Below are 25,055 nucleotides of genomic sequence, written 5' to 3' on the forward strand. Positions count from 1 at the left end.
AATATTGTGTAAGTTGATGTTTTTGCGTGATGCATACGCCTTCAAATTTTTCATTTTATTTTCAACATTGTTGATTTAAGCATTCATATTAAGGTGTGTAAATATATTCCACACCCTTTAAATATATAATACAAAACAAACTCACAAATGACAATGATTTAAAGCATTTAGAAATGTATCTGAATTAAACGAAAAATGTCTAAAAATCAATTAGGCGTAAATTACAGTATTCCGTAATTACATAGCAGGCTATCTTTTGAAATAAAAATACGGCTATCAAATGTTACCCGATGAAAATAGCTAGCTGAACAAACATATAACTTCTAGTGTCTATACGAGGCCTGTTCCCCGTAATTACTTTCAAACGCAATACAACGGGCGAAGAAAGATGTTTAATACAAAGTAATGAATTAACGCTTCGACTCACTTCAACAAAAAGGCCCGAAATCTGATATAACAATACTTGCATTATGTACATCAAACGGGGAAAGAATATTGTGAGATTCAATGTATCTGAATTTAGATCTCGACTCGGGTATTTTGCAATGAAATCTCGGTAAAAAGTGTCCCATTGTTACATACATGACTTGGGTATTTTCATTTAAGTGTCAAAATAAGAAATATGATATTTAAGATGCTTAACTAAGATACAGGTGCACAATTAAGTTACTTTTAAGTAAAAAGAACGGAACATTTTTTCGTTTAGTATATTTCAACAACCGTCAAACCTCAGCACCCATTTGTACTAATGTCCTGAGTCTGAGTGGAATTCAGACTCAGACAGACACAAATATGAACTATTAAAGCTGCACTCTCACAGATTGAATATTTTGACAACTTCTTATTTTCTTGGACCTAGCCAATTTATGCGAAAATGCATGGAAACCAGTGAAACAAGACTGCTGACAAAATATCAGATGGCAGATTTTCATATTCAAGTTCAAAAATCGACGTTTTATGCATTTTTCTTAAAGCGTTAGTAAAACTTTTAGCCATAAAATATCTATTTTCAAATGGAAATATGAAAATTTGTGATCTGATCTTTTGTCAGCAGTCTTATATCACTGGTTTGAAGATATTTACGCAGAAACTGGCTCATTCCAAGACAAACAAGAGGGCCATGATGGCCCTAAAACGCTCACCTAAGCTCTGGTGAGCTAAAAATAAAAAAGTTGTTAAAATGGTTAATCTGTGAGAGGGCAGCTTAAATAACCTTGCTTACATAAACATTGCACTATAGTGACTAACACTTCTAACTGAAACTCTTACATAAATATTTATTGTTCACAAAAAATGAATAAATTAAACAGAATAATGTCACAACAAATTATACTTTAATTATTCATGTAATACAAAAAGTCATCTAAGATACAGCACATAAATATTTTACTATCATAACAAATTATATCACAGTAGAAAGAATGTCAGTCTCTCAAAATTACAGCGACAAACATCGCACTTTCTGTAACTTGGTATCCATTCAGAAGAAAATATGTTCAGACACCATGCAGTATCCTTCTTCTTTGCCATGGTTACAATTTACAAAGCTATCAGTAGAACTGGTGTATGCCCCCATACAATGATTAACAAGAAAACTTCAGAGCGACGCAAATGCTTGTATGTTGTTTTTCAGCCAAAAAAGGCAAATAACTCTACAATTATTCTAATTGGAGTTATGGGCCTTGCTATACATATGTGTATTTCCTAGGCCTAAAAAAAAAATTGTTTGGCTAGGGTTACATCCTTTTCAAAAATAGGTAGGGTAGGTAGGCTTTTTTTATTTTTATTTTTTTTATTTTTTATTAGGCTTTATATAAGAATGTCATTTTCATCATTGGAGAATGGTGTTAAAGTTATCTTCTATATAAGCATTTAAGGTTTTAAACTTCCTATTGAAAAGCAAAAAAAAAAAGCAAAAAAATAAAATATAAAAACGGTAGGGTCGGCGCCTATTCCGTAGGTAGGGTCGGGTAACTCGAACCAAATGTATTTTTTTTTTAGGCCCTATTGCAACATGTGTACCAAGTTTCATTTCAATATCTTTAACAGTTTTTGAGAAATATCGGTAGGCCATGTTTAAAGGACAAGAAAGGTTTAAAAACTTTTTTCCATTAGATTTATTGATTTGAATTTATCAACTTTGACTACATCGCTATTCACGTTATATTTGATAAAAATGATCATTTACAATTTCACGTGTCAAACTGCACAGCAATGGTGCTGGCACGAACAATGACATCAAGGCCATGACAATACCTTAACACAATATTCTTTGAAAAACAGTCAAGCTAAAAATTAATTAAAAGTTGACGAGTTCAAAAGTGAACATAAAACAGTTTTTTTTCATTGATAAGTGCAAGCAACTATCAGGGAATGGTCTCAAAGGAATTCATTAAGCATCTTAGTGCAAATGTTGAATGTTGAAATTATTTCGGACAACAATAATCCTAAATACTCTCTAATTTTCCTAAAATTATTGGTATGCACTAACTATTTAGACTATTTCATTTTCATGCATATATTTGGTGTAGCATCTTTCCAATTTCTTTAAATTTATCATATTATTTTTTTTCTTCAATTATTTGAACATTTTCACAGATGCCTTATGGTCTCAGAGCTACATGCATATAATCCTCCCTCTTGAAAGAACAGGTCTAAATGGCTTTTCTATCATTTATACATATAATAAATAGCAAACTGGAGATGATTTTATTTCACTTTAACAAATTTTGTCTTTGAAAATCATGAAAACAAATCGAGTCATGACACTCGTCATTTGTAGGCATGTCAGGTGATATTGTTTAATGTACCACATGATTTTTGAAGTTGATTCTTCTGTGATCATTTACAAGGGGAATATGCGTACGGTGCATTTCAGCTCGACTTGTTAACAAATTGTGAGTTTTTTTGGATTGCACAAATTTTGGCGAAACCTTGGTCCAAATCATGGAAAAGCACCTTGTTATAGCAATCACATGCTTTTATAACTTTGCATGGAAAGCAATTTCCATGGCAACAATCTATTTATAGAATCCCTGGCGATAATCCTAAATTTATAAATGAAATATTTTCTTAAATCCTCTTCATACATCATAGAATTCAAAATGGCAGCGGTTTTAGCTGTAGCTATTAAGTTACCAATGTGGCTTACTGTGTAACCAACATACATGTCTATTACTACAAAACCAGTTTTGTAAACTTTTTAGTAAGTTTACCATTGAAACACTTCAACCAGTCACTAAGGAAACACGAAAGAAGAAAGGGTGTCTTCTGCAACTACGGTTTAGTTGCCGTGGTAACCACTGTATCCTAGTCACAAAAACAAATCTCAATAATTCCTAAGAATTTCTTGTCTCAGTCCCTCCTCAGCTAAAACTGAACTCAGGGTAGGCGTGTCTTCTGCAATCACAGTTTCATTTCCATGGCTACCACAGGCTTCATCATCCTCCAGTTGACAAAGTAGATTGTCATTCTCGTAGGTTGGGAAAAAGTATCTGAAAATAGTAGGAGTGAATCATTCAAACACTAAAAGATACGAAAAACATGCAGAGTGAACGCTAATGCTAATCTGTTGTTTTTCAGTCGGATAAGAGCCAAAACTGAACAAATTTTTTAAGCCCGAGTAATAGGCCTTGCTGTAACTATAAATATTGTATCCTGTAACATTTGTACCAAGTTTCAGTTGACCTTCCTTAACAATTTTGAGTTATGGTCAAGGATGAAGCTTTCGCACAATGTCCACAACAACACCAAGACTTTGTCCTAAAAAATGAGAAGCCAACAATTGGCCAGTTTCAGAGAGGGTAGTATGAATTGATTTATGAGAGACAGATGGACACACAAAAATAATGGACATACAAATAATCAGCCAAAAGCAATACATGTTGGAAATATCATTTCAGGACAATAATAGATTTTTTGTATTTTGATTGGTTGCTATTTATAGCCATGAGGAAGTCCCTCATCAAATGAAACAGTTAAAATGGCTTCCATAAACGAGATGCTATGTTGTAACAGCCAAGAAAAAATGTGTTTATTTGCAGTTCTGAACTTTTCTGCTATGCATGTGTATTTTACATAATAATTATGCTATATACTAAAAATAACAAGCATTTTTACAACTCAAAAACCAGTCCAGTTTCGAAGTGTGTCAGTCCTAGAATGGATGGTAGTGCTAGAGCACACATTTAAGGATTGAATGTTTAAATATTGCAGTTCATAGGTGTATGAAACATTTGGTCAGTGAATGGTTTGTGAAGTCCTCAAAATTATCCTTGCAATGAGTAAATATTTTTTTATACATAGACAGACTACAATTTTCAGAAATTCGATTGTTTTTATTAACACATGTTATTTGCAAAATTTCTTTTGGATAACCCAAACTAAAATGCTGAAAAAAGTATCTAAAGAAGACAATGGAATGTGTTAAAAACTTGGCTTTTTGAACAGTGGCGGCTTCAATCAAGTAAATTATTTCATCCACGGACCACACTAATGAATTAAGAGGGGTTGCAACCGGCACGCGTCCCTTCTTAAATTGTCCATGTCTACTTTTTATATCAATATGGAAGAAAAAAGTAATAAAATATGCTCATAATGCACCATTTCTGACTACAAATTGTTAAATTTTCTTGAGGGAGTAACCCCAAGTCCCCAAGCAAACAGTTTCTGCCACATACATTCAGTACCCTGGCCCATATATTCAAACGCATTTAAAACATTTGACCAATTACAAACGTTGTTTTTGTACAATCAGAGGTATTCTGAAGATATTCTGTCCACAAGATTATAAATTGACTTAAAAATGCCGAAGCTGCAGTTTTTCTGTTTCGGGATTTTTTACATCACTAAAATCATAACGGTGAGTTGCATCTAGTTGCAAAATGCTGTGTAAATAGTTCAATTAGAAAATGGTGTTGTATAATGTGATCAGAATGTCGAGCAATGATTGAACATCTAACAGAGAAGCAAAATTTGCTGAATCTACAGAAATTGTAACTACTGTTGGTACAAAAATTGTTACCTCGGCATTTTTTACAATTGTAATGAAATTACCAAGATTAAATACTAAAAACATTGCTACTGAAAACATAGAATTTTGTAGCTTCAACATTTGGAAGTGAGACCATCGAAAGGCAGTTGAAAGGATATTCGATCATCGAAGTCAGTGCAATAAAAGTGTAAACATAAAGAGATGAACTAAGTCAACTTCTTTGTCACTGATCAAGTCTCAAATATCTTCTTAACTTTTGACAAGCCTGCACTCAGATACACTTCTCTCAAAGTATTCTATGTAACAAAATATTTTATACAGCTATCATTCACATTTTGTGAAACTACATTTCACTTTGATCAACCTCTTTTGAAAACCAGTCCTTACTTTGTCAATCCTATCTTTTGCCAATGGTTTTGGAAAATCAGGAGCTTTAGAATCAGTGGTTGAAATAAGTACAAGCCTGCACTGGTAGAGTACTTTCTAGGGCTACTCAAGTTCATGGCTTGTTGACAGTTTTAATGCAGTGTATTGGTGTAAAAATTGGGGCTTGTTAACTCAAAAGTCTAATGCACCAGTCAATTGTAACCATAGCTCCCCAGGTCCGGGGAATAGCGAGGACTCTCACTCTTGGTCCAGCAAATCACGGGTAAAATCCCTGCCCTGCTGGGACACCCTGCTGGTAAAATCCCCGCCAATGCCCCCACATCCCCTGGACATCCTAGGTAAGGCCCATTCCCTGCTATTTTCGGCGTGAAATCAAAACCAACACACTCATTCGGCACTGCAGGGCCACCATGAAGGTAAGAACACATGCCATTTCCCCTCGTTACCCCCCCTGACCTGATGGTGGGGGGGGGGGGCGTGGCTGCAATTGACTGGTGTATAATTTAATCTGTGGACTCATAAGAAATTAGCAAATCAGATGAATCACCTCTCCAATAACCCATCTTTTATTTAGTAAAGATCCTCATGACCTTGACCTTTGACCTACTGACCCATAGATCAATATTGGTCATTTATTGACAGTGACCAATGTCTACACCAAGTTTGAAGTTTGAAGAATTTACAATCTGTTGTTAAAACTTAACAACCATCGGAAATAAAAGTGTGACACTTCCTAATGACGAAACGGTTGATCAAATGCAAGAAGGTGCCTGCCATTGTTTCCAGACAACACATTGACTGAAGAAATAGTACCATAAATCAGCAGAGCCATTTTACACGACAGCCAAAAAAGAAAAAGTACAGTAGTTACTGATGTAAAGCAAAGCTGAAATTCAACATTTTCTGATGTGCATCGAGCCCATAGATTACATAATGACTAGGTATACTCCCAATTTCCAAAATTATCACCCAAATTACAGGTTTCAGATAGTAAAATTGAATTTTTCTGCTTCATTTAACTGTTGGCTATTTCTAGCTTGATCTTTTTATGGCTTATTGATGAAAAGCAAGGCGTTAAATCTTTCAATCATTGACAGTGATGTTTACTAAAGAAAACAATTTGTTTCTTTTTCCACTCGGGTCAGAAAAAAATGATTGTAAAAGATAAAAAGCCAATTTCCTGTTGAAAACATTCTGTAAGACCTCATTTCCATGTTTGCAAAAAAACAAACAATCAAAGTAACTGACGCCTACAAAATTAAAAGGTTACATAATCTGCTGATCTGATTTCACGGAAGCAAAACGTCTTTTGAAAATGATTTGAAAGAAAGTTAAAACAGCCATTAAAATAACATGACCGGCATTTTACAAAACATGCTTTGAGTGTGTATGATGTCTGTGTTGAAGTGATTCTTTGAAATATGTAGACGAGAAATTGTCAGTTGAACAAAACTGCTGCCAAGGAGTCAGACAAAAGCTGATCTTCCTGAGTCAAATTACAGACACACTAAAGGAAAACATTTTTTTCACATTGGTCCATAATTGTACTGTTTTTTTATTATATTTTTAGCTTGGCTGTTCTTTGAGGAAGAAAAGTCGAGGTGTGTCATAGCTTTGTAGTTGTCGACAGCACTTTGGCGTCTTATTTAAAAATCCTTAACCTATGCAATAACTCAAAAACAGTTCAAAACATTCCAATGTGACTTGGTCAACAGTCATGTTGCCAAAGACAATAAACACTTGCATAGCAAGTCCGGGAACTATGATTTTAACAATTGTTGAGTTATGTCCCTTTTCTGACGAAACAAACAACGGACAAACAGTAGAGTAGCGTTTGCTTCACAGTGCTTTTGTCTGAATAGCACTTGATTTACATTTTAATCCTATAAGGAATGTGACTGAACTGGCAGCTGAAGGGCTGAACCAATTTGGCGAGGGGTTTGAGGGGGTGGCACATTAGCCTCCCCCTTTTGGAGGTCACAGAAGCAAAATTGGCTTTTAATAGGCCCTTTGAGAGCTTTTCTAGCTTAAGAATTGAAGAGAACTGGAGTTTCAAATATAACAATAAATAAAGTAGCACTAAAAAGCAACCAGTTCTATTTTTTAATCAATGTAAAAAGAAAGATTTATATTTCTAAATCATTATTTTTGTTATCATTTTTTTATTTGTTGGTCAATGGAGCCATCAGATATGAAGAAATCCGCCATTTCACTAGCATATTATATCCCTGCCTATCCATGCATAGGATCAGATTGGATTTAGGTATGCTATTTCCATCAAATCTTATGGTAATAAATATGATACCAACACTTCTATGATCAGGGGGCACAATTCCACAACTGTTTCAGCCAGAGTTATTGGATGCCCACACTTCTTAACCAGGGTGCACAACCCCACAACTATTTCAGCCATAGTTATGGGATGCCCACACTTCTATGATCAGGGGGCACAACTCTACACCCATTTCAGCCAGAGTTATGGGAATCACACTTCTATGATCAGGGGGCACAACTCCACAACTATTTCAGCCAGAGTTATGGGATGTACACACTTATATGATCAGGGGGCATAACTCCACAACTATTTCAGCCAGAGTTATGGGATGTACACACTTATATGATCAGGGGGCATAACTCCACAACTCTTTTAGCCTGAGTTATGAGTTGCCCACACTTATATGATCAGGGAGCACGACTCTACAACTATTTCAACCAGATTTTTATGGGATGCCAACACTTCTTTGATCAGGGGGCAGAACTGCACAACTATTTCAGCAAGAGTTATGTGATGCCCACACTTCTATGACCAGGGGACACAACTCCACAGCTATTTCAGCCAGAGTTATGGGACTTGCTTCACATATCCATACGGTCAACATGTGTACCAAGTTTCAAAACAACATCTTAAAAAATGGTCTTTATGCTTAGGAAATAATTTCAGGTATTTCACACTGACAATAAACTAGGCTATTCCGCTATAATTTACTATATTTATTAGTCACTAACTTTTTGCTTCATATAATTTTGTCAATGATATTTTCATAATTAATCATTTATGTCATAGTTAAAACAACCATAGCCAAATTTATTGAGGTTGAACATGAGCACTTTAGCATTGGTGTATGTTTCCAATTACAAATTAACTGTTTTGTAATATTGTCTTCGGAAATTGTTCAATAAACAGTGTGTAGTAAAGTGAAAAGCTTTGTTATTCATCTGCACAGCAGTTATTGAATGGTTACAACCACTCTATTTGTTACCGGTCCATATACCTGATATATTGTGTAGAAAAAAACAGAAAACCCTCTCAAACGCAGTACAAGAAAAAAAAAAACATTGTCCATCAAGTTTTTACCATTCATTAAATGCAATATATAAAACTTCAATGACTTGCAAAAATCATAAAATATACATTAAATTTCATAACGTTAATATCTTTTATAAAATTTTCAAAGATACCATCACAACTGATGATTTATGTGTAATTTCATCAATTTTGTGAATGAATAAAAGACAGCTTTACTGTGATTGACATTTGATAACTCTAATTATATTTTACAAAGGTACGATAGACAGTTTATTATTTGATTTGATCGAATGTCTGTATTTTCAATAAAACTTTTATTCACACAATCACATACACGATCCAGACGATAATCAAACTAAGGACATTTAATCACATACAAAAGATATAAAGAAATCAAAAGTTACGCTAGGTCATTTTACGGTACTTATTATGCAATTAACACATAAAACGCACTCAATAGATATAATGATCGAATATCGGACCATACAACTTTATGTTATCAACGCGCAGTCAAAGACTCATGCCCTTAATTCATTTTCCCTATAAAAATATTTGTGAGTGCAAAGCATTGAATTTTAACATTAAAACATGTTTAAAAATATACCTAAGGAAATAAATAGCGATAGAATATAAATTTCATAACTTATTGTCCAGCCTGTATGTCCTCATAAATTTAATACGTGTGCAAAGCATTGCAAATCAAAAAACGGCTACAGGTATATGTAATTATTTTAACGAATTAATGAAGTTACCGTAATTATAAAATCTGAAGCAGTATTAATGATAAACAAATTTTAATGAAATGCTTTATAGTGATTCATATTATGATTGATCCAGAAAATATATTTACTATATAAGAATCACAACTGCATTTGCCATTTTTCATGAAACATATTTTTTGAGGGTGAAACAAAAAAAAGTTAAATTTCCCTGCATTTTAAACATAATATTTAAATATTTTTTATCCCATTGTTCTTAGCATTTTATTTCTTACCAGTGTAATGTAACTTAGCAATCTAATTACAATAAAATTTGATACTAAAAACCCGATTAATGTTTAAGTAAGTGAGTGGTTACTTTTGGTCTCCTTAATAATGGAGTCAAAAGGCTGTGCCTAGCCAGGCTCCATTATTTACAGGGCCAAGGGAGGGGGGGTCTTCTTAGGCAAAAGAATAAATAGCTAGTGTGGTTAGGATTAAATCTTGTCCAGAAACATGTACGGACAGGTAGGATTTGTTTTCTTCTTCATTTTATTACACTTTAAAGCTGCACTCTCACAGATATACCGTTTTTCCTATTGTTTTTATTTTTTGTCTTGGAATTAGAATTTTTTTCGTAAATATCTGCTAACCAATGATAAAAGACTGCTGACAAAAGATCAGATCACAGATCTTCATATTTCTATTCCAAATTTAGTGTTGTATGGCTTAAACCGTTACTAATTACGGCTTAAGAAAAATGCATAAAACATCAATTTTGGGACGGAAATATTTTAAGCTACTATCTGATCTTTTGTCAGCAGTCTTTTATCACTGGTTTGCAGATATTTATGTAAAAATTTGCTCGTTTCAAGGCAAAAAATAAAAAAGTTGTCAAAACGTTTAATCTGTGAGAGTGCAGCTTTAAGTAAGAATGCCATGGTCGTTATTACGGAATGGCATTAAGGTATTATTTAGCATAAAGCTTAAAAGGTACTACACATTAATATACAATAAAAATTTGTTTTCATTTCTTTTATTTTATTTTTTAATATTCTTTTTACAAGTGGACAATTAAATTAGTCCTTAATTGTACTTTTTAGCTCGGTTGTTCTTTGAGGAAACGTCGAAAATACATGTTTTTAGGTTCTTATAAATAGATTTACTGTATTAGAGCGTGTCTTGTAAAGATCTTGTTTGTTTTTCAAGAAATACTTCGCTTTTTTTCATTCACACAAATATTGTTTAAAAAATAATGGGAACATACTGTGATTTTTATGGTAAAAATTGACACTTTTCCCTGATGTGAAACAGCCTTTCAAAGGCAGTCAAATGCATCATGAAAAATCAATACAAATGGCTGTTTTTTAAACACAATAACAAACAAAGTAAATCAAATGTGTCAGCCAGATATGTCATGTAATACATTGTCCAATGAGCAGGCATAATGACTCGACGATGATCACTAATTGCAGCATGGCGGGTGGTTCGATGTTTTACAACATTCGTAGATAAGAGACACAGTAATTTAACTAATTTGCAACTACGTTAACGCTAACTTCACCTTATTACTATAACAAAACTTTTTTTATCTCACATAAAAATCTATCTGAATCAATTTATTGATGCCTGAAAGAACAGGTTAATTATAGTTCAGAACTCAATTTAAAAATTTAGTCAAATAGACCACAAATGAATTGTTCATGCATATATCACAGATGTTCAAATCACTTGCGTATTATTGAATATATTAGCGAAAAATCAACAAAATTTCAGATGAATCAATTATCACAAAATCCTAAATTATTTAAGTTCTATCAAGTCCCAATACTAAGTACGAATATATCTATTGAGCACTATCAGTTAAAGCAATGAGTACTCATGATTCAACTGAGTACTCTATACTGTACTTCAGCACACTACAGACTACCAACAACAGAGTAATGATAAGAGTACTCAATACAGAGTGACATTCAGAATACCAATTTTACAACTGAGTACTCTATACTAAACTACAGTATACTACAGACTACCAACAACTGAGTAATATTATAGAGTACTCAGAACAGAGTGACATTAAGACTACCCACTATCAAGTATTAAGAATACTTTGAGTATATGCTAGAGAGTAATTTTTAAAGCATTCACTACTGATTTGTACTAAAATAACCCACCTACAAGTAATACTGAGTTATATTAAAAAGCCTACAATGCACCCACTATCGAGTATTATGAAGAATATTCATTACTGATTATTAGTAATGTTACCCCGTTCTAAATGCTCTCTTTCACTACAGAGTACCCACTACTGAGTACCACTACTTACTGAGGCTGGTCCCACTCGGAAGTGTCCGGTACACTGCTGGAATGTCCACTGTGGTGCATGTGGTCAAGAAGGACTGACCGCTCACCAAACTTCTCCCCACAGCCTATACACACACCTAGATGGACCTGCAAAATATATGCCATGTAAATACATCTGGTATGTAAGTAAATTGACCTGCAAGATATCTGCTATGTGAATACATCCTGACCTTCGCTGAAAATATCTGATCTCCCACTGAATAAGTGAATCTATATTGCCTCAAATATTAATTGTTCGATTCCAATTTTCATTCTTAACCTAAGCCTTTGTATCTCCTAAAATATTCAAAGTCATGGCTTTTTCTGCCCATTTTGGGAAAAAGACCCTAAATATTTAGGGAAACTTTGCATTGTGACAATGCCGAAGTTGGGAAATTTTATAGTTAAAAAAAAAGCTGTCTAGTCTCCTGCAATTTAGGAAATGATTTAATATTAGTTTATATTCCCCTTAAAAGACCCCAAAAATGTCAATCCTTGGGGTTTAAATATGTATTGCAATTCAACATGACAGATAATATATATATATTATAAGTATCGTCCATGTCCGAGAGTGTAAGATAGGTTCATTCTGACCAGAGTGTAGGGTGTTTTGCGGAAATGAGGTTTACAGAGTTTCCGCAAAACACCCTGCGCGAAGGTTGGGATGAACCTATCTTACACAAGCGGCTATGGTAGATGCTTTTTCTCCCACCTCAGTCAAACAAACTTAAGTAAACGTATTTTTTTGCTGGAACTCTTTTGTGCTTAGTGAAAATAATTGCATATGGATATGCGATAATTCGTGTGTTTCATGGATATTCGTGCAGTGATTCAGAGTATGTAAATTTTCTGATCTGTCTTTAAATAGTTCTAAGAAGAGTGAAGCATTATTTCTTGAAAGGTGCGTAAAAACTGGTGACATTTGAAGCGAGAAATAATTAACTAGCATTCTAAACATTGCCACAAGACAAGGTTTCTATGATGCGATTCAAACAGAAGCTACAGACGACAGTCTTCAACAAGGGAAGTAATTACAATGTGGTGACCATTAAAAGAAGTTCCATACGGGCATTTTATCTTCACCCGTGGGCAAGATAAGAATTTCTAGCATGGTTAAATTAATGGATCTATTTATCTGAGGTGGGAAAAATATTTATTTATTTTGTTATTGGGATTTTTTTCTGAAGATTGGGAAAAAATATCTTATATTTTGCTTTGGGAATGGGTCCGATAGTTGGACCCGTGGGTCCTTTAGAAAAAGCCCTGAAAGTCAAATTTAAAGAAAAGTACAAGAGGTTTTATCAAAAAAGTATGATTATTACATTATATATTATATTACATAACGTAACTAAAAATATAACGTAATCCAAATATAATGCGACTGCTTTCACAAGAATCTGTTACCCTGATGACTTCAAACTTGACACACTTGTATCAAACACATCTCACCTGCCGTCTTATGTAGTTCACCAATTTCACTTGCTGGTAGTAAGTCAGATTGAGTCTCAGCTTCAGTTCATGTAGGTCAAAGTCATGGAGTTCTTGCATGTGTAGGCGGAGCTTATCAGTGCTGCTTGAGGAGAACTGGCAGTACAGGCACACTGCTTGGCCGTCTGTTTCCTCCCACCCTGCCCACTCACTGTAAAAGGTTAAAATTTGTAACATACATGTAGGTGGAGCTTATAAGTACATGCTTGAGGAGAACTGGTAGAACAGGCAAACTGCTTGGCAGTCTGTTTCCGCCCATGTCCACCATACAATGTAAAAATAGCAACGACATGTAGGCAGAGCTGATCAGCGCTGCTAGAGGAGAACTAGCAGTACAGGCAAACTGCCTGGCCATGTCCACCATTCAAAGCAAAAGGTTATAAATAGTTATGACATGTAGGGGGAGCTTATCAGTACTGCTAGAGGAAAACAAATGTACACAACACTGAACTGCAATTTTGGCGACACTGCTTCAAACCCGGTCTTTGATTCAATTTTTTTTAACATTTTGGTTTTTTTTTACAATTATGATATCAAAGAGTTAAACATTTTAATAAATAATTGTCCCGAGATTAGTTACAAAAAAAACTTTTTTTGGTGCCAATCTGGTGTACAGTCCCTTTAAAAAAACAACACCTACTGGCAAATGACTTGGCGATCAGTTTATTCCCTGCATCCTAATCCACTGAAATAGGCGCTTTTAATAGTAACAGCCTTTTAAACCAGGTTTATCAGTCGTACTGAAGGAAGATGGCTTCTGTTTAGTTTTCGATGAATATAGATTATCATTATCCCTGATACAAACAGAAACAATCTTATTCAAGGGCGGTAACCAACTTACTCTTCAGATTCTGTGTCTTCAAAGTCACACTCAGTTATGTCCCTTTCCTTGTGAATATTTTCCCAATTCTTTCCAAGCTCCTGAAATAGAAATTCATTGTTCAAACTTAACACAACCACTAAATTGCACAGTGTATTTATTACTTTTCTTTGGATATATCATATTGAGCATACTTAAGGAATGAAATGTGGAATTGATGTCATTTTCGGGGCGGAAAGTTGGGCTGGTTTATGTGTGTGGAAGGACTCTACACATACTTTGACCAGCCCAACTGTGTTTATATCCCTGATAATGACATCAAACATGCAATTCATTACTAATTTTTACAATAGTCTTTATTTCTTTCCAAAAGTGTTAGGAAAATACTTCATTTCATTTCAGAAAACCTTACAGTCATTCTTTCTCACCCATTCTGTAAGTAGAAGACCCAACTGTAACAGGAAACACGTTATCTTATAACTTCACCATAACACAGGAAAATTTTTTACTTCTAATCACATTTGAAAGTAAAATCGAAACGCCAATGACAAATATACATTTAACATATCATAAATTAAAACTTCCTAACATTTTGATTTAAGATGTTCAAGACCAGCTGACACAATTAAACAATAAGAAGAATTTTCAATTGACAATGATTGTATACTGTTGTGCGATGATTTGTGATCCAAACATATCCAATGATGTTGCGTTCATCGGAAAATATTCGCAATTGCTGAAAGGCAGTTTATTTAAGGAATGGAAGTTAAGGTGTAAATGTAAGTTGTTGAACGACGTGTATATCTCGTGTACTGATTGTGCTTTACGACTGTATGAAGTTCCAATGAATTCCATCCAGTACTTTTCAAGTTATACTCTGAACAAAAAAAAGTAACAAAGGGCAATAACTCAGTAATAAGCAAGTATAGAGTTATGGTTATTGTACACTGCAATTCCTCTCATTATGCTCTAACATTGTATCCAATTCCATCCAGTAGTTTTTAAGTTATGCTCCGGACAAGGTAAACTGACCGACAAACCGACCGACCAACTGACCAACAAACCGACTGACCACAGGGTGACTCCAATATACCCCCTTCAAACTTTGTTTGTCGGGGGTATAATAACACAAAAGATTACCTGTGGATAAGTTATCCACTTTTTTACATTGGGCTTCTGTGAATTCAACCTTTAGGGTAAGTATCAAAAGAAATTTTATAGACCAGGAATTGCTACAAATTCACACATCTTTAACTTACTATACTTGCTTAGAGGATATTTTTTTTGGTGTTACTAACATATGAAAAACATTTGTTGTGAAACAGCTTGTCTATGCATATTTTTAAGAGTGATTTTCAACATGTAAAACATACTAGATTGTTTAGAAATCGCATAAAACCTGACTTAAATATCACATAAATCCGGACTTAAAATCACATAAAACCGGATTAAAATCACATAAATCCAGACTTAAAATCACATAAAACCGGATTAAAATCACATAAATCCGGACTTAAAATTACATAAAAACGGACTTTAAAATAACATATAACCAGACTTTAAATTCACATAAAACTGGACTTAAAAATGTTTTTAAAACAGACTGAAAAATTACATAAAACCAGCTTAAAATTACGTCACAATCTGTATTAAATATCACAAAAAAATGTATTAAAAATAACTCATAAAACCTGTATTAAATATCACATAAAACCTGTATTATATATCACATGAAACCTGTATTAAATATCACATAAAACCTGTTTTAAATATCACATAAAACCTGTTTTAAATATCACATTAAACCTGTATTAAATATCACATAAAACCTGTTTTAAATATCACATTAAACCTGTATTAAATATCACATAAAACCTGTATTAAATATCACAAAAAAGCTGTCTCATGGCTTAATTTTGTGATGATGTTTCTATAAACACTTGAACATACCAGATAGTTTATAACATAGAACTTGTCATAGAGGGTGTTTCTGGGGTTGATTTTCCGATGTTGTTTCTTTCTCATATGTTCCTTGAGTACCGTCTTGTCCCGGAAAACCTTCTCACAGTATAAACACTGTAGGCTGAAAGTAGTTGATATAAATTCTACAAAAAACATGCACAAAATGATATATTTGTGAGTTAAAGGGGGATGTATATGTGTTTAAAACAGATGAAAATACACATGGTCAAGGTCAGTTCATGTATTCTGGGAAAAATAGGAAGGCTTTTATCCAGGCTATAAAAAGGACAGAGTGCTATGGGCATACTGTATCCGGTTGTTAAAAACTTGAACATAATAAACTTCACAGAAATTGTCATGGACTGTGTTTATTCAATTAATAAAGTAATATTAAGGTTCAGCAGCCAAGTATGTAAAAGTTGGTATGTATGCATATATAATCATATTTCAAGTATTAATCAAAACAAGAGGAATATTTAAATATTTAATTCCGTGAGGGCAAAAGGGTACCCATGCTGTTCTCCATGAGGGCAGAAGGATGCCTCCAAAACTGACAGGGTGTAGCACCCTTCCATCTTCCTTAGCTAAAATCCTAGTACTACTGCTCTTTAACAGATGCCAAGAAAAAAATGCGTGGTGTGGATCAAACCCAGACCCTCTTGGGTGAGAGAGGCATACAACTTAACCTCTAGACCACTGCCAAGTTTAGCATTTTATATCATTGTTATCTTACTATTCAGCTTAAGGAGAGTATGATTTCCAAAATAAGTAAACAGTTTGTTTTTTTGTTTACAAAATGATTTGAACTATCATTTTGTAGTCTCCTAAACTTTTAAAATCATTATTTGTTTACCATAATGGTAGAATAATCATTATGATGTTTCATAGACTAACTTTCTTTGAGAAAATTAACTGAAACATGAAATCATTTTCAATGCAAAAGTACTAAAATGTATACTGGTTATCTGACTAATGCGTCAAAATTGTGTCATACCTGTTAAGTTTTTCTTCAAGAATGTCCAGAAATTCATTGGTAAAGACTGAAAAAGAAAGACACCTTGTATTAATCAACTTAAACATTGTGATAATGCTTTAAACAGGACTTGACATCCAAATAAGGTTCTCATAATTAATCTTAATAAAATCGTTCAAATGTAAAGTGAATATTTAGACAAGTTGAAGATCGCCTTCGAGCAAAAACCACACTCATTGGGGTTGTTGTTTTCAGTCACATTAGTGGCTTCAAAAATTTAATATCTTGAGTTATTGTCACAGTTTGGACTCAAGGCAACGGTTACCTAGATTATCTGGCTGCCCAACGTTGAATGAATGGTCCTCGGCCATGTGGTTAAACAGATCTGACCTGAAATAATAATTGTAACATGTTGAAATATTTTTTTGAAGAATTACCAATTATATATCTGATAAAAAAAATACAACTGTAAATGACAAAACAGCATGGAGGCTTTTAATATTTTAGCCATACGTTTGAATTGTAAAAGTCGGATTAAGTTTCTTGCAAAACGTGAGATAAATTGAATATTGCTGGTGACTTGCCGATGATAGGGAAATTCCAGAATAATTTTCGAATTAATAAAATCTATGTTTTTGTATTTGATTTTCAACCTGCAAAAATTGCAGAGATTACTGTATTCATCTACATGTAAAATCTTAAATCTGTAGAATCATTGTAAATGGCAACAAGTTGATATTCTTTATTTCCTTAACTTACATGTTCATTTTGACTTATAATTGTCTAGTGTTCAATTCACACAAATATGAAGCAAAATAAAGAAAACATAACACTTTACAACTGTGACTGACTATAATCTTTATTAACACATGTCCACGAAGAGGCAACCCAATTACTACTACGAAACATGAGCCATGCCAAGTGAATTTTTTTGGTACAATTTACTGCCTTCTAAAAGCTGTTTCCCCTTGCAAAAAATGTCCATTTTTGCCCCAAATGTATATTTTTTTCCCAATTTGATGAATACAGATGCAATAAATAAGCAATGAATTTCTTGAAAAATAAACAAAATCTTGAAAATACTTTTTGTTCACAGCATAATATATGCATAAAAAAATGAAAACATATTTGCTATTTTATTAGCTATTTTAGCCTGATTGTGTATTTTTCCTAAAGTCTACATTTTTCCCAATTAACAAGGCACAGGCTGTGAAAATTATAAAAAAACCCACTGATGCCTACAAACCTATTCCCCTTGAATTGTTCCCGACAGAACAAGCAGCCCCGACAGAAGGTTTCATTGTCACGCTCTCGTTGCTGAGCAGCTAACACGACCTCCTGTCAATAAACAAATGCAGAAACAACATCTTACAATACATTAATAAAATATTACCTAGGCCAAAATGTTTTTTGTTTCTTTCCAATTTCACTGCCAATTATACACATCAACACCAAAAAGAAGACCTTGGCTAAATATAATCATACTTCGCCTTTTGTCTGAAAAAACAACAGATAAGGCAAAAAAAAAAATCAAAAATGGTTTGGTTAGGGTTAAATCCTTTTAAAAAAACGGGTAGGGTATGTAGGCTCCTTAATTATTATTTTTTATTATGTTAATGTAAGAACATTATTATTTTCATTGGAAAATTGTGTTAAAAGCAATAAAGCTTTAAAGGTTTTAAAGTGCATATCAAAACACACAAAAATAGAAAATATATAAAAAAAAATTCAACTGACTATAAAAATGGTAGGATCAGCACCTATTTCATAGGTAGGATCAAGTAAGTGTTTTTTTAAGCCCTTGCTAAAAATATAAACAGTCAATTAAATCTTATAACGAAGGAGCAAGAAAAGAAGCTAATATTTTTTACCAATTTTCGTTTCTGCAGGAATTCCCGGAGTTCCTTGTCCTCAGGGTGAACGTCACTCAATAAGTAGTAACCCAGCTCTCCTGTTGTAAAATTTCATGAACAGATATAAGGCTACAATTATAAAATAGTTTGTTTGGTTTCCCATTACCCAAGAGGTTGTTTGCTTCTCTCTTTTTTAAGTTGTTGATTTTCTTGTTGTTGATTTTTAATTGTTGTGGGGTTTGTTTTGTTTTTGTATTTGATGGAGGGGGAAGGGGTAAAATGGGGTAAGTGGTGTCATTAGAAGTACAAAAAATGTAAAAAAAATATGACAAAAGGATTGACTTGAAAAATTGGGTTGCAGGTATTTTTGAGTCAGTTTGGAAACACCAAACATACAATTACAAATTGTTGCCTTAAAGTTCAAAATTTCATTAAGAATAAAGCAGAAATTGTAAACAAACTACTAGTAATTAAACTATTACAGTCTTACATTGTACCTTAAAATATCATATGTTCATACCTAAGCAGTATATGGTCTAAGTAATGGTGTGGATTTCCATTATTTTTCAGCCTTTTTTGGGGTCGACCCTCATGAAAAAGTAAATATTTTTTACCCAACCGGGGTGAAAAAGTTTCCTTTAATTTCTTTTTTCTTCTTTAAGAGGAGCCTTGACCTTCAAACACTTAGCAAATGTAGCAATATCGTGCCTTTTATGAATATATTGTTAGGTTTGTTGAATCAATGGTTTGAAAACAAGTTCAACATTACATTAATCATGTTTGTTTTTTTACCAATTTTGCCAAAACAACACTACTTTTCCCCATCAAAGGACCCTGTCACCATTCCCTTATAAGTGGAAAATAACAGTGTTTACTTTGGGTCTTCTAAACGATAAGGTCACCAAAAAAAATGACTTAAGTAAGATGGCAGCAGTTTTCGTTACTTAATGATAAGACGTTATCATAACTAAATGATAAGTTGGCAGTTGTTTACGTTACTTAATGATAAGTTGGCAGTTGTTTTTCATTACTTAGTGATAAGTTGTTTTAGTTACTTAATGAAAAGTCGTTTTCGTAACTAAATGATAAGTTGGCGGTTGTTTTTGTTACTAAATGATAAGTTGGCCGTTGTTTTAACGTTACTTAGTGATAAGCTGATTTCGTTACACAATTGATAATTTGGCAATCTTCTAAACGATTTACAAAATCTGTCCTGCTATCCCATTGGCAGACTCTAATGGTTACCTTCTTTTGTTGTTGACGTTCTTACAATAGAGCAGAAATCTGCCACAGGCTGCTGTTTGAATCTTTCCTTCCAGTAAAGACAGTAACTGAAATGAAAACATGCATTTAAATCAATCAGGTGTTTGAAAAGTTTCAGCAGGTACCAAATCTTTTCATTAGGAAAGGATTATAAGACGTTAAATTCCAAAAGTTTCCAGTTGTTTACAAAATCACATCTTACCTCCACTGGGAATCACAATTGTAGTGCGCATGTGCAAAAAAACACAACTTAAAACAAGGGCAACAGTTAGGTTAAACTATTAGTTCGGTATACTTTCTTTTTTGACGCAGACGACCATCTGCATTTACGAAAATATTCATGTTAAGTCAAGCATTTACATTACACATGTGCTAAAAAAAGATACCATTTATTTCATTTTTATGAGCTTCATGTTATATGTATATATGTACAATTAGATTAGTTTTTAATGGAAAATAATAAGATATCTATTACCTACTGGTTTGAAAATTCCACTTTCAAATATTTTAAATAAAAAAAATCACTTCAGCGCATATTTCCCGCTTTTGTTGATCATTTAAGGGAGTGTCCGAGAACTACTTCTGTCAAACTAAAATTTAACCCCTTTTGAGCACCACATTTGGAGCCTATGAGAATAGACTTAAGTTGTTTAAATTCACTTGATTCTGCAATATTTCAACAGAAGAAGAGCTGAAGTATGTTATTAACATTTGAATATCATATATCTTTTAAAATAAGGATACTTTAACAATAAAACCTCTAAAAGTGTCCGAGAACTACTCGCCTACTGGTAGGGCTTGCGGGCTTGTGCTAATTTCGACTTCTGCATATTTTGACAAGTCATTTTTTATACATAATATGTTATTAATAGTAAATTGACACAGATAAAGGCTGTGGAAGGGCTATTAAAGAGGTTGCCAGAATCTAGTTAATTGACAAGTACATACCTTTTTAGATTGGCGATCAAGTTCACATCAGCAATGACTAGTTTGTGATCCTTTACCAGATGTGTTAGAAACTCTTCTCTGTTTTCGGCTGTGCATATTTTTGCCTCACAAATGGGACATGGCATAAGGTTTTCCGGGGACACACGACCATCTTTTTTTCCGTATAACAGTTCTGGATTATCTGGTAAAAGGAGGGGCTCCAAAACCGTACAGTTATCCGTATACCTCTTTTCTGAAGATGAAATTATTAAAATTTCTAAGCGACACCGGAAATAGTGAAACTCACAGAATTTGACATGCTACCCAAAATATTGTTTTAATATTTGGTCGATGAAATAAAAAAAGGAATTGGCGGTTAAATGTTTCTTAATAAACTTAGGAACAAAAAATATCCGAAATAATTACCGTTTTCCATGGAGGCTGCCATCTTTATTGGCACGGTAAAAATATATCCATACTAGTGATTATCAACGTTTTCAGGCAGAGTAACTTAAATTCAGCCGCGGATATTTGCTGTGACATTCGGTCTACTTCAAAGTCTGAGAGTGGCATACTATATCTTATGTGACCTTTATAAGTCCGTTTACTTGAATGTCTGAAAATGAATTCATTCTGCGGCATTCTGTCTGTCTCCATGTTCTCAAATGCTAGCTAAAATGTGCCGAGTGCACCCCCAACCCCTGGGTCCGCTTTCGTAATGTATTGAGTGTGACTCATGCTGTACCACGCTGCTTGTTTACTTTAATTATTCCGTGATTCCCTTTCTGCGTAGCATTAATTGTGGCTTAAATGGTGTTTTCTTTAGTAAGACCGCCGTTTCGAGGCCTACTGTCTGTCTATATTAATGAAGGAATATGACTTTCGTTCTGTGATATTCTGACTGTCTACTTCTATGTCAAAGAGTGACTTTCGTTTTGTGATATTCTGACTGTAAACCCATATGTCAATGAGCCTGACATTCGATCTGTGATAAACTGACTGTCTAATTTTATGCTAAAGAGCCTGACTTTCGTTCTGTGGTGTCCGATTGTCTTCTACATATGTCAAAGAGTGACTTTCGATCTGTGAATATCTGGCTGTCTAATTTTATCTCAAAGAGTGAATTTCGTTCTGTGATATTCTGACTGTCTAATTTTATGTCAAGGAGTGACTTTCGATCTGTGAATATCTGACTGTCTAATTCTATCTAAAAAAAGGACTTTCTATCGGTGATTTTCTGACTGTCTAATTCTAGGTCAAGGAGTGACTTTCGATCTGTGAATATCTGACTGTCTAATTCTTTCTCAAAGAGTGACTTTCGATCTGTGAATATCTGACTCTCTAATTCTATCTCAAAGAGTGACTTTCGATCTGTGAATATCTGACCGTCTAATTCTATCTCAAAGAGTGACTTTCGATCTGTGAATATCTGACTCTCTAATTCTATCTCAAAGAGTGACTTTCGATCTGTGAATATCTGACTCTCTAATTCCATCTCAAAGAGTGACTTTCGATCTGTGAATATCTGACTGTCTAATTCTATCTAAAAAAGTGACTTTCGATCTGTGATTTTCTGACTTAGAATTAGACATTCTATGTAAAGGAGTGACTTTCGATCTGTGAATATCTGACTGTCTAATTATATGCCAAAGAGTGACTTTCGTTCTGTGAATATCTGACAGTCTACTTTTTATAATATGTCAAAGGGTGAATTTCGTTCTGTGATATTAATTCTGACTGTCTACTTCTATGCCACAGAGTGACTTTCGATCAGTGATATTCTGAATGTCTACTTCTAATGTCAAAGAGTGACTTTGTTCTATGATATTCTGAATGTCTACTTAAATGTTTTAGTGTAATTTCCGTTTGTGACATTCTAACAGGCTACTTTAATGTTTGTTCAATGTATTTCGTCATGTGACATTAATTTTGTCTATTTAAAGGCATTCTGCCTGTCTCCTTTTATGCCTCGGGTTTTCTGTTCAATGGCCTTTGTTATGTGACATGTTTGTGTCTATTTAAAGGCACTCTGCCTGTCTCCTTTTATGCCTCATTTTGACTTTTGTTAGTTGCATTTTGACCTTTTACTTTAATGTTTAGGAGTGATTTTCCACTTTAATGTCTTAGAGCGCTCTTTGTTAAGTAACATTCTAACCTTTTACTTCAGTACATAAGACGGAGTTTCGTTCTGTGCACTTCTTTAATGTATGTGAGTGAGTTTTGTTCTGTGACCTTCTGACCTTCTTTAATGTATGTGAGTTAGTTTTGTTCTGTGACCTTCTGACTTCTTTAATGTATGTGAGTTAGTTTAATTCTATGACCTTCTGACCTTCTTTAATGTATGAGAGTTAGTTTAGTTCTGTGACCTCCTGACCTATTTAAATGTATGAGAGTGAGAATAGTTCCGTGACTTCCTGACCTTCTTTAATGTATGAGAGTGAGAATAGTTCTATGACCTCCTGACCTTCTTAAATGTTTGAGAGTGAGAATAGTTCTGTGACCTTCTGACCTTCTTTAATGTACGAGAGTGAAAATAGTTCCGTGACCTCCTGACCTTCTTAAATGTATGAGAGTGAGAATAGTTCCGTGAGCTCCAGACCTTCTTTAATGTACGAGAGTGAAAATAGTTCCGTGACCTCCTGACCTTCTTAAATGTATGAGAGTGAGAATAGTTCCGTGAGCTCCAGACCTTCTTAAATGTATGAGAGTGAGAATAGTTGTGTGACCTTCTGACCATCTTCAATGAATATGAGTGAGAATAGCTCTGTGACCTCCTGACCTTCTTTTATGTATAAAAGTGAGTTTCGTTCTGTGACCTTCTGACCTTCTTTAATGGGTAAAAGTGAGTTTCGTTCTGTGACCCCCTGACCTTCTTTTATACATAAAAGTCAGTTTAGTTCTGTGACCTTCTTTAATGTATAAGAGTGAGTTTTGTTCTGTGACCTTCTTTAATGCATTAGAGTGAGTTTCGTTCTGTGACCTTTTGACCTTCTTTAATGCATATGCGTGAGTGTAGTTCTGTGACCTTCTTTAATGTATAAGAGTGAGTTTCGTTCTTTGACCTTCTTTAATGCATTAAAGTGAGTATCGTTCTGTGATCTTTTGACCTTCTTTAATGCATATGCGTGAGTGTAGTTCTGTGACCTTCTTTAATGTATAAGAGTGAGTTTCGTTCTGTGACCTTCTTTAATGCATTAAAGTGAGTATCGTTCTGTGATCTTTTGACCTTATTTAATGCATAGGTGTGAGTTTAGTTCTGTGACCCTCTTTAATGTATAAGCTGGAGTTTCGTTCTTTGACCTTGTTTAATGTATGATCTGGAGTTTAGTTATGTGACCTACTGACCTTCTTTAATGAATCAGCTGGAGTTTAGTTATGTGACATTCTGTAATGTATAAGCTGGGGTTTAGATATGTGACCTTCTGTAATGTATAAGCTGGGGTTTAGTTCTGTGACCTTCTGACCTTCTTTAATGTACAAGCTGGAGTTTAGTTCTGTGACCTTCTGAGTATGAGAGTGATATTCGTTCTGTGACATTTTGACATTCCACTATAATGTCAGAGAGTGCCTGTGATTTAGTGACATTTTGACATTCCACTCTAATGTCATAGAGTGCCTGTGATTTAGTGTCATTTTGACCTTCCACTCTAATGTCAGAGAGTGCCTGTGGTTTAGTGACATTTTGACATTCCACTCTAATGTCATGGAGTGCCTGTGGTTTAGTGTCATTTTGACCTTTCACTCTAATGTCAGAGAGTGCCTGTGGTTTAGTGACATTTTGACATTCCATTCTAATGTCATAGAGTGCCTGTGGTTTAGTGACATTTTGACATTCCACTCTAATGTCATAGAGTGCCTGTGGTTTAGTGACATTTTGACATTCCACTGTAATGTCAGAGAGTGCCTGTGGTTTAGTGACATTTCGATATTCCACTCTAATGTCAGAGAGTGCCTGTGGTTTTGTGACACTTTGACATTCCACTGTAATGTCATAGAGTGCCTGTGGTTTGGTGACATTTTGGCATTCCACTCTAATGTCAG

General features: G+C 34.1%; 1 protein-coding gene across 1 annotated transcript; it reads right to left on the reverse strand.

Annotated features, from left to right (window-relative positions):
- LOC128216663 (zinc finger protein 277-like) lies at positions 1–21,475 on the reverse strand. The gene is made up of 12 exons (XM_052923283.1): positions 21,441–21,475; positions 21,036–21,267; positions 20,070–20,155; positions 18,843–18,922; positions 18,218–18,309; positions 17,297–17,361; positions 16,993–17,038; positions 15,987–16,119; positions 14,058–14,137; positions 13,178–13,367; positions 11,712–11,836; positions 1–3,494 (listed from the first exon to the last, which is right to left on the reverse strand). The coding sequence occupies exons 1-12, from the start codon at positions 21,460–21,462 to the stop codon at positions 3,329–3,331; spliced, it is 1,317 nt and encodes a 438-aa protein (XP_052779243.1). The 5' UTR covers positions 21,463–21,475; the 3' UTR covers positions 1–3,328.
- Positions 21,476–25,055: the final 3,580 nt, after the last annotated feature.

This window comes from Mya arenaria, chromosome 14 (assembly GCF_026914265.1).
Source record: "Mya arenaria isolate MELC-2E11 chromosome 14, ASM2691426v1".
NCBI lineage: Eukaryota > Metazoa > Mollusca > Bivalvia > Myida > Myidae > Mya > Mya arenaria.